We start from the raw sequence: 10972 nt of genomic DNA, 5'->3' as shown, positions 1-10972 counted from the left end.
TGCTGGTTGGTCACGACCTCATGATGATGCACAGATTAATGGAGATGAGTTAAATTAAGATGTAAGAGTTATCCAATAAGAAGCTAGAGCTAATGGGCCAAGCAGTGATTTAATTAATAGTGTTTCTGTATTGTTATTTTGGAAGTCTGGGCAGCCAGAACAAACAAGAGTTTTCCTTAGTTATGATAAAAGATAAATTAGATATAAAACTTTCCAGATACAAATAGACTAAATATTTTAAGTGTAGTTCTTGTTTAATACCTGTTTTGTTGCATGTAATTTTACTGTATTAAAGTTAAAACCTTACTTTTTATTTAGATAGAAAAGGGGAGATGATATGGGAGGTCCTTCTGTATATGTGTTGTTCTTATTGGTGAATGAATAAAGCTTCTTTAGCCTATGGCAGGGCAGAATGTAGCTAGGCTGGAAGAGAGATATAGAGAGAGTAGGCAGAGTCTAAGAGACACTATGTAGCTGCCAAAGGAGAAAGACGCTAGAACACTGGAACCTTACTGGCAGGCCACAGCCTTGTGATGATACATAGAGTAATAGAAATGGGTTAATTTAAGATGTAAGAGTTAGTTAAGAAGAAGCCTGAGCCATTGGTCAAGCAGTGTTGTAATTAATATAGTTTCTGTGTGATTATTCAGGTTTGGGCAGCCAGGAATGAAAGATCACTCTCTGCTTATACCACAAAATCAAATATGCAGGGCTCATAGAGGCTCACAAGACTGAAGAGGCAAGCACAGAGCTTGCATGGGTCTGTGATAGGTACTCTGCATTCATGCTGTGGTTGTTTAGCTTGGTGTATTTGTGAGACTCCTAAAAGTGGGAGTTGGACTCTTTTGCCTGATCCTAGGACCCTTTTCTTCCTGCTGGGTTGCCTTGTCCAGCATTGATATGATGGTTTAAACCTAGTCTTATCGCATCCTGTTATGCCTTGTGCAGTTGATATCACTCACTGGGAGGCCTGCTCTATTCTTAAGGAAAACAGAGGAGCAGTAGATCTTGGGGAGAGGGGACTGGGAGAAGGACATGGAGGAAATGCTGTGGGTAGGATGTATTGTATGAGAGAAGAATAAAGAAAAAGAAAAAAAGCTGCCCAACTCAAGGTAGCAGAAGCTAGCAGTTTCCATAGCCAAGTATCTACGTGATTTAATCCAGTTTTAGGAAACAGTCTTTAAAGTGAGCAATTAAAGCTTGGTTAAGGAATTAACCACTAATGGGCCATTAATTCTAAACCATTATTGTACAGTTAACAAGCTGAGCCCAGATTTTTAAGAACTGGTCCCCAGTGAAGGAGACAACATTAGCTGCAAAGCATACCATGGCTCTGCCTTTCCCAGGCCGGTTAGAACAGTAGCTAAGCACACAGTCACTGTAAGCTGTTAATTAATAGCATCCCCATGGAACTCTTTCTCTACACACCTCTGGGGAGGTGGGGGTTCCATGCATAGCCTAGGAATCTGCTGTGGCTGGAGAGTGCTCAGAACAGAGACAGAGAAGTGGGTGGGGGTGGGGCTAGAAGAGAGGTAAGGCTCTGAGGTAGGGAAGATGGATTCATCACCACCAAAGGCAGGGGTCCCAGAGCTCCAGGGTCTGCAGTAAAGAGGTTGTCCTTGTACACTGCGCACAATGAGGGGTGTTCTCATTGGCATCTGGGCTCTGGCAGTTTCGGTACTGCAATGTCAGATCTAGGAAGGGAGACTGGGATTGCCTCCCTCCCTAGCCAGATCCTAGATGAACTGGGATGGAGGACGGGAATTACATACAGTGTGATGTTTTCCATTTCTGCAGCTATTAAATATATACTTAAAAGAAATAGAAGATACTTCCAGTTTGGTTGCCAACCTCTAGCTGTTGTCCTGTCCCTCCAGTTCATCCCACTTACCCCAAATGTGGCCCCTCCCGGTCCCAGGTTCAGATCTACCTGAACAAGATTCAATACCAAGAGCCAGAAACTGAGGAGGGTACGGGCTGGGGACACAGGTCAGAATTGCAGGGCTCCAAGCAAGGGGGATCCTGCTCTGCCACTGCTCTCTGGACCCTGGGATCTGAAGACCTTTGACTGGAAGAGACTTCCCCTGGGAGAGAAATTGGGCAGAGGGCACCACCATCATAGGCCTAGAGCCTTGATATGGTGATAAACCAAATCCCTGCTTGTAGAAACTGTACCTCCTACACTGCTGCATGGGTGTAGGGGATAGTTGGGAAAGGGTGTGGCCATCTCGACTCCACCCTCTTCTTTGCTGTCTTTTCTGATGCTCCCTTCTCTACTCTCTTGGGCTCTGCACAGCAGCCAAACACATTCTCAAAAGTAGAAAAGAAACTGCAGATCTGCTGTCCTGCAACTTCTGGCCAGGGCAGACCTGGAGTTCATCTTCGGGGGGGGGGGGGCTCTCCCAAGGACCAGCCCCAGCCCCAGTTAAAGCCTCCCTCCATCTGGGTTTTATCTCAGTACTCAGAACAGCTTCTCCCCCTTGAAGTCTGTAAAACTATTCCCAACTGCTGGTTCTTGCTTTCATTTTTATCCTAACTGCTTCACTTGAACCAAACCTTCACTAGGCGACATCTTTTTTTTTTTTTTTTTTTTTTTTTTTTTTTTTTTTTTTTTGGCAGTGATGGAGGATGACTGGAGAAACCTTTTATTCTGGGTCATCGAAACCTTCCTGCATCCCAAACCAGAGCCCTTAGTCTGATTTAGGAAGCCTGCACTCCGCCCTGGCCAGAGCCTCTTTGACCTGCCGAGTTCTGTAAACCTTGAACTTGAGCACTGGTCCAGCTGTCCAAGGTCACTGGGGTTCTGGTCATTTTTGTGGCAAGCTGCCCTGTCTCAAGACCCTGCTGTGCACTGGATCCCTCCCTCCGCACACCTGCATGGGTGGTGGCCAGTGAATCTTTCACTGTTAGAGCCAAGAGCTAAAGAGAGATGGGGACCTCTAAATCTCCTAGGGGGACCACAGAGCACTCAGCCAGCGTCCACCCTTCAGTATCTCAGTTTCTAATATGGCCAAAGAGCTCTCCTTAGGAACTGAAACAAGGAGAGCCCAGGGCCCCCAGTTGTTTGTTTCCATTCTTCTCCTCATGTTTGTTTTTGTACAGTCCCCCCCCCCCCCCGCCTCACCAAGCCTGCTAGAATGGTGTCCTCCTAACTCATCTTCTGGGACTAAAAGAGTCGACCACACCCATATTTCTGAGAGAAACCATACCAGTAGCTGGGCTTCAGACACTGCCCAATAGCAGAACTCTTGTTTGCAGGTTTAATCCCCACAACACACACATACACACACACATGCACACACACACATGCACACACACATACACGCACACACATGCACACACACACATGCACACACATACATGCACACACATGCACACACACATGCACGCACACATACATGCACACACATACATGCACACACATGCACACACACATATGCACACACACACAGACGACCTCTTGTGCACAAGCATTCTTCTAAGATATTTGCCTCTCCTCACACATCACAATCACCCTGTCAGGAAGACTCAGTTGGCCCCATTTGCACAAAGACATTGTCCCAGTTTACACCGTGTTGTGTGTGAGCTGTCGTCTAGGTATGACATGCACGTCAGATGCCCTCTTGAAGCAGCTGTGATCACCTGCAGGACACCTGCACAAAGTGACTGTTTGCCCTGGAGGGACAGGGGCTCACCAGGCTGGTCCCTTTCCAAGGATTTATACTACTAAGAGTTGCTGAGTGGGAGAGGCCACATGAGGGGGAACATTCACTGGCAGTTAGCAAGTTGTTGGGAGAGAGAGAGAGAGAGAGAGAGAGAGAGAGAGAGAGAATGTGGGTCTATATAATGACTTTCAGGACAACAGGGATTAAACAGAGAAACTCTGTCTTAGGAAAAAGAATTACTTTGTGTGAGTGTCTCGGCCTCCGTGTGTGTCTGTGCCCCAGGCATACCTGGTGCCAGAAGAGAACATGGAATCCCCCTGGAACTGTAATTACAATGGTCGTGAGCTGCCATGTAGGTGCTGGGAGCTGGACCCAGGTCCTCCGGAACAGCAGTCAGTTCTGTTAACCTCTAAGCCATCTCTCCAACCCCTGCATTTTTAAAAAAGGGCACAGCTTTGTGAATGTTGGCCCAGTCCTGTAAGTAACCCCAGGTAAATTCGTCGTTTAGCAAGTCACACAATGTCTGTCAGTGTTGGAGCTGGAGTCAGCAGATGGGCCAGGCCCTCCACGGTCACAGTGCACTGTCAAGAGAACCCTACAGAGAAAGTCCTCCTTGTTTCACTGAGTCTGGGCTGGAAGGCTGTGGAAACAACAGACCGGGACAGCAGGTGCTCATGGAGACATCTCAGGAAAGTGAAGATGCTGGTGTTTGCAGGGCAAGGTCCCAGTTCCGGGAGTGGGGTAAGCAGGGAGAGGGTTAAGCAAGTGCACTCAGCTTGGACAAGTGAAGCTGAATGTCCTGGGGATAAGTTGTTCCTATTAAAATTAGGCCTGTGAGATGTGCCAGTGGGTAGAGGTGCCAGCGGGAAGATCTGATGATCTGAGTTCTGTGCCTGGATTCACAAGGGTTCCCTTTGTCCTCCACACACATTGTAGCATGAGTGTGCCTGAGCACACACACACACACACACACACACACACACACACACACACACCAATAAAATTTAAAGCCTGCCTATTAAAGGATGGAATAGAAGACGGGTTAAGCAGACAGAACCCGACACTCAATCCATTCTATAAGTTTATTTTTTTCTGGCTTAGAGATGATCACGTGTCAGGTTCCATTTCCCCAGAGACATCCTAGTAAGCAAAAAGTGCAGGTGTCACTCCCTATGTCTTGAATAGGTAACTCAGTTTCTTGCCAGCACACTCTGGATGTTGGGGGTTGGGTCCTGGCTGTGTGTGTGTCAGAGCTCTCATATCCTGCAGGGCGAGGACTGGATCCCGGGTTATACCTGTGCCAGCCTCCAGGTAGTTAAGGTGGAGCAGGTTTCTGTAATCAAGAGCATTCCGGGAGCAGAGCTGAGACAGAGGAGAGGCCATTGCCACAGATGCAGCCTTCTGCCTTGATCTTGGTAAGGCAGAATCTTAATCACAGCAGAACCCAGTTGCCTTGCAAGTCTGCGGTGAGGTAGGGAGGAAAAGAAACTGGAGAGCTGCACAATATGTTAAGGACCCAGGGGCGGCAGCTGCTGGGTGCTAAGGTTCTCAGCCACAGGGGTGATGTAGTGGCTGTCCAGAAGGGATTCCTAGACTCTGTTTGCTGCTGGACATAGACTCGGGAGCAGCTGCAGTTGGCTGAGATAGCAGCATGCCTTCCCTGCTCCACAGTCGGCTCCACCAAACCAAATGTTGAAAATATTCCGGTCAAGGAGGGCCTACCAGCCCAGCACCCATGGGGAGCTCCCTGACTCCTGCTACTCTGCACCCTGTGCTCTTAGCAGATCTCTGACTTGGGGGATGCAGAGCTAACTGGGGAGAAGAGAGGGTCCACGGTCAGGAGAAAAAGTCTTTGCTCCGATCTTTGAACTAATATCACTTTGGGTGAGGGCTTGCACCAGGCCAGTGACTAACAGTGATAGTATTAGCTCCCTAAAAAGGGAGTAGGGTTGAGGTGTTCTGATTCCACCTTAGAAGGTAGTGGACCTGCTTCCCACTGGGTCGAAGTAGCAAGGGCCCCGCTGGCTATTAGCAAATAAGTGGGAACACAGGTGCAGTTAAACTGTAGGCTGCTGACCTCACACAGCCTGGGAGGGGGATTCGTTCTTGGAGCAGTGTTCTCAGAATTTGCACACACTCCCTGTGTTGCACTCCTACTGCCCAGGCCCACCAGATCCAAGACAGCCTTGACCCCTAGATTCCTACCTAAACCCTCAAGCTGTAATCGGTGAGCACGCTTAGCCAGGCAACAAACAAATTTTTAATTTTTTCTTCAACTAAGTTTACAAACAGTTTCTTCAACTCTATTCTTCTGACTCCCCTTTCTTTCCAGCGGGAACCTTCAAAGTCAGGATCCTTGGTCCCTCCCGCAGGTGGGCACTGATGCTTACGGGAGTAGCTAGGAGCAGAGGCGTGGCCAGCGGGACCTGCAGCTCGTCACTCGTCCCTCCGGCCTCCCGGTTGGGGTTCCATTGGTCTTTCTTGGAGCGTCAGAAGGTAGGCGCGAGTGTCCATCCCAAGGCTGGCCGGGGCTTGCCCTAGGACTAGCAAAGAGAGCGTGGCCACAAAGCAGGGAGCAGAGGGCTCGCAACACGCTCTGCAGCGCCTCTAGAGGGCTTGCCAGGGCTTCCCGATGGCCTGGATATGCTCCTTGGCCTTCAGGCGCAGAGCGGCTATGCTGCTGTTGCGCGGATAAGCCTCTTCCAGCGAGAACTTGTCCCCGAATCCCGGCGCGCACGTGTAGGCGGGCGGTGGCCCGAGCTGCTGCAGACCCGGGCCCAGGGGCGCGGAGTTCAGGAAGGGTGGCGGTGGCGTGTAGCTGGCGGGGAGACCCTGCGCCGGTGGCCCGAAGCCAGGCAGGCTCTGCAGCGCTGTAGCACTTCCACCCGGCAGCGGCGGCCCGAGCCACGGCTCCAGGGGCAGGGCGCTCCCGGGTGGCCCGCTACCGCTGCCCGGGCCGGTCCCCAACGGGGCCAGAGCAGAGGAAGGCGGAGAGCGACTGAAGGAGAGGAGGGGCGAGTCCTGCAGCTTCATGGACGACACTTCCAGTTTCTCCTGCCGCCTCCACTTAGCTCGTCGGTTCTGGAACCAAACCTGCCAGCAGAAGTGCAGAGCCTTTCAGGCTAGGGCGAAGGGCAGCAGAGTGAAGCCCCCACCCTGGGCAGGCCTGCCAGCCTGATCCTACCCCTATCCCCCCAAATAATCCTGGCACTGGAGTAGACCTCTGCTCGAAGGGCGCACAAGTTCCTTTCTTTACCTCCTTGATCTCTCCTCGCTTGTACACCAAGGCTTTCTTTTACATATGCTCTTCTTTTTGCCGCTATCCTCTCCGACCTCACCCCATTCCTCCAAGCACCCCCTATCTTCCGTATCTCTCAAGGTTGTTGTTGTTTTTGGTATCTGTTAGAGAACAGTGAATTTAACTAGGCGGCCAGACCTTAGGACTTTAAAACCAGTTTCTGGGACCCTTTGGCTCCTGATGCTTCAGTTTGGGATCTTGCTTCTGCTCTGTATGCGGTAGCTCTTGCTTGCTGCCTCAGCCTCTCTGTTTTATCTGCCCCCTTTCTCTGTTACAAACACAGGCACTGGCAACTCCCATGTTAAAAATGCAACTGTTTCCCCTAGGTTTCTTTGTATTTCAATCCCTGCACTCTCGGCTTTATTTAATTGGTGCCTGTTTAGTATTTCGGAGGCTTCTATAAATTACTCCCCAAGATCACAATTGTTCAAGTGTATTATATCTACGTTCATAGTACGGCATTTTGCCATTTCTCTTCATATGTGGGTCCATTGTTGTGTAAAAGGGATGCTGCTTTCTTTTTTTCACATACGGAAAAGTCCCTGCCAAGGACGCTCCACTACTGATTTGATTTGATACCCGCATGAGGAAGGATGCCATGGTAGTGTTTTAACACCACATTCCACTCACCTACGAAACAGAATCGGCTTCTTTTAGAGAAGGCTAGGAAAGAACTTTGGACAAGGTGTGCTTAGGGCTGAGTTTATGAAGAGAACGGGCGCTCTGGACCAATGGGGAAAGTGGTATCATCAGGAGAAAAGAGAAGATGAAAACCCAGCCCGGAGTGGAGGAGGAACAAGCATGTGTGACCATGGAATTAGGGAGAAAAAGAGAACTAAATGTAAATTTCTCCACATAAGGCACCAGCCACCAGGAAATATAGGAGAGAGAGAGAGAGAGAGAGATATTCTGGGGGAGGGGGAGGTGGTTCCTCCGTGACTCTTGAACTTCTCTGCGCCATCCCTACAAAATTAGTTGCAGTACTGGATCTAAGGTTGCGTGCCTGAAGCTTGGGATAGCTGGCTACCTACTGCTCTCATGCCGCCCTTCATCCTGGAGGAGACCCTCCTGGGTCCTGTCACACCTTCTGACGATCTACTTCTATGGGGAGAAGTTACATGCTGGTCCCAGGAAAGCTACAGGCCCTGCTCTCCAGAATCCCATACATTGGTGGAGAAGGTAAAAACCACTGAACAAGAGGGGTATAGGTAAACTTGGAGCAGAGGGAGCCCCAGACAAGAGCTGCAGTCTGTGGGACACTGGGATGAAGTGTTTCCACTCTGTCTTCATATTCTCTCTCTCTCTCTCTCTCTCTCTCTCTCTCTCTCTCTCTCTCTTCCCTGGACAGCAAGTGCTGAAATGTTCAACTTTTAATGAAAACTATAGACTTGCAGTGCAGAACTAGGAAAAATTGAATTGTCTTTGGTAATTAATCCTAAAATCACAGTTAGGGAGCTCTTTGCCTTAGACACTCCTGGGCCCCGGGCTGCCTAACCACGGAAGTCCATAGAATCCCCGTTGCTGGGAAATCCTACAGACAAAAAGCCCATCTTGGTTCCACTCTAGACACATTGAATCTGTTCTCACTGTCTCCCTTTCAGGTCCCTTGTAAACTCTCTCAATTTGGAAGCCCTCCCAGATTTTTCACAGATGACTAGCAAATATTTAAAGCGTCCAAATATTTTAATGATGGGGATTAAAAAAAAGTGCATCTTTAATTAAAGCGAAAACTCTCGTACGATCAAAAAGGAAAAGGCAGTGTAAAATGAAGGAAAAGGCAGTTTCTTAAATCCGTCTAAAGTTTTAACTGGCGGCTTAAAAGGGAAGGGAGTTTTCGTTTTGAACAAACGTGCGCAGTTGGTGACGAGGTGGGGGCAGTTGGGGGCCCTCAGTCTAGTGACCCCCTGGCCGGTGCTTTCATGCTTCCATTCCCTTTGCCTTCCGCACACCCGCAATTCCTTTTCGACTGCTTCTAATGAGCTGTCAAGCTCTTCATCTCCCAAGCGACTGCCAAGTCCTTTTAGTTTAAAGCCGGGAGCCCCCTCCCCCCAAAGGGGACATCTTACAGAACCAGACGGCTCAAAGGGTGGTACATGGGGGGAAATGTCGACGTTCTTAGATACTCCTTGGGCTCGGGGGCTGCCTAACCACGGAAGGAACACACTAAGTAATTGCAGTTTAGCCTTGACCCTCCCAGGTTCCGGTCCATCAGTCCTAGAACTTACCTGGACCCGAACCTCGGGTAGGTTAACCTTGCCGGCCAGCTCTTCGCGACTGTACACATCCGGATAGTGGGATTTCTCAAAGGCGCGCTCCAGTTCGTGCAGCTGGTACGTGGTGAACGTTGTGCGGTTACGTCGGTGCTTCTTCTTGGGAGGTTCCTCCTCTGGTAGCTTCGAGTCGCCTGCTGCTGGCCCAACGGGCAGTCCTGGGCTCGGCCGTGTCTCTCCCTGCTCCTTAGGGTAGCAGGGGCGAGAAGCTAGGGCAACAAGGCCCCAGGGGGTCAGTGACACTTGTCCAAAAGGCGCAGTCACCTCCCCGCGGCCCTAGGGCTCCCAGTGGTGCCGGAGCTGTCCTCGTTGGAAACTATGTGGGGTCCCCAAGACTTCTCTAATCTCAGATCGGGCAGACCCGCTGACCTCAGGTCAAAGAGAAACTCGTCTTGCAGAGCACTTCAGGGGATTCACAGCGGGGCCGTGCACTCACCTTCGTACTCCGGGACCAGTCCGGGGGCTGGCGGTGGGGAAGACTCAGTGCCTCCCGCTGGCGCCTTGGGGCAGGCCGGCCGAATGCCCAGCCTGGGATCTCGTTCCTTTGCGCCACTGGAATCCCTCTCTGCAGGAAAGGGGTCTAGGATCCCGTCGTCCTTGGTAAAGCCCAGGATGGCCTCGATGCTGTGCAAGCGCGAGGTGCTCCCGCCCGGGCTGCGGAGCAGGTGGCCAGCGAGTGAGAAGCTCCCGTCGGCCATGGCTGGCGAGCAGCCGGGCAGGTGCATGGGGAGGCGGGCGTGCACTTTGCAGACTGAAGCTCGATGCCTGTGTTTTCCAAGTGCTCACTTCTAGAACGTGCAAAACTGGACCAAAGCCAAGCTCGGCGGCACCCGGCTTGGGCTCTGGAGATGGGCAAGCGCTGGGTCAGCAGTCAATCGGAGTGCTGTAGCAGCTGGAAGTTTGGCCTGGCCTTGGGCAACTGGAACTCTAGAGCAAAAGACCAGCGTTGCTGGTCAGGGACTCCTCCTCCTCTTCAGACCCAGCCCTTTCCCTCAGCCCCTCCCTCTACAGAGGGTGGGTCTTTTCCCTGGTGAGCCTAGGGTCCTAGGCGTGCCACCCAGGCCTGCACCCGGAATGTCCCTCCATCTGATATTTTGATCTAGTTCAATTCTACAAACACTTTCCAGATACCAGGACTACGAAGTTTGACAGGAGGGGCATCTCTCTACTCCAGTAATAGCTTCACTGGGGCAGACTTCCCGGAGTTCCCTCTCCGCTTTCTGGGTTCATCTGTCCCTCCTGCCTACCTCCTCCCAGAGCTTTCCACTCTGGACCTCCTTCTCTCTGTGGTCCTTGGGAGCTCCAGGCTCTACTGAAGGTTTTCCGGCTATACCTGGGCCATGGAAGTCAGTTCACAGGACTCTCGATTTGAATCTTGCCCCTTCTTCCCCTCATTTTTACGTCTATGCTCCTGGACTTTGAAGACCCAGACTGCAGGCTTCTTTTGTCTTTGTCTGTTTTAACTTCTATCCCCTTGGAGCAGTTTCTTCATTCCAACGCGAACCGCAAACGGTGTTGGGACACTCTGTGCCACAGAAGCAATGACTTCAACGATGAGAAGTCCCAGGAGCCTAAGAAGACACACCAACGTTCCTCTCATAAGCTATCCTGAAAGGGCAGGGTCCTTAACAGAGTTCCAGTGATGTGCAACCCTGGCCTTCTCCTGCTTCCGCAGGTTAAGAGGTTGACGCAAAGCTGGTGGGTGGGGACCTTTGCTGGGGGGTCGAGGGGGGGGGAGA

At 50.9% G+C, this 10972-nt stretch overlaps 1 protein-coding gene across 1 annotated transcript; it reads right to left on the bottom strand.

The window, feature by feature from the left end:
- Positions 1-6272: 6272 nt before the first annotated feature.
- Positions 6273-9958, bottom strand: Rax (retina and anterior neural fold homeobox). Its single transcript, XM_041639110.1, has 3 exons — positions 9670-9958; positions 9189-9442; positions 6273-6758 (listed from the first exon to the last, which is right to left on the bottom strand). The coding sequence occupies exons 1-3, from the start codon at positions 9956-9958 to the stop codon at positions 6273-6275; spliced, it is 1029 nt and encodes a 342-aa protein (XP_041495044.1).
- Positions 9959-10972: the final 1014 nt, after the last annotated feature.

The sequence above is a fragment of the Microtus oregoni genome, unplaced genomic scaffold (genome assembly GCF_018167655.1).
Source record: "Microtus oregoni isolate MIOR12 unplaced genomic scaffold, Mior012 000057F_ref0000458, whole genome shotgun sequence".
Classification (NCBI taxonomy): domain Eukaryota; kingdom Metazoa; phylum Chordata; class Mammalia; order Rodentia; family Cricetidae; genus Microtus; species Microtus oregoni.
The sequence above is the reverse complement of the archived record's forward strand: the minus strand, read 5'-3'. Positions and strand labels throughout refer to the sequence as shown.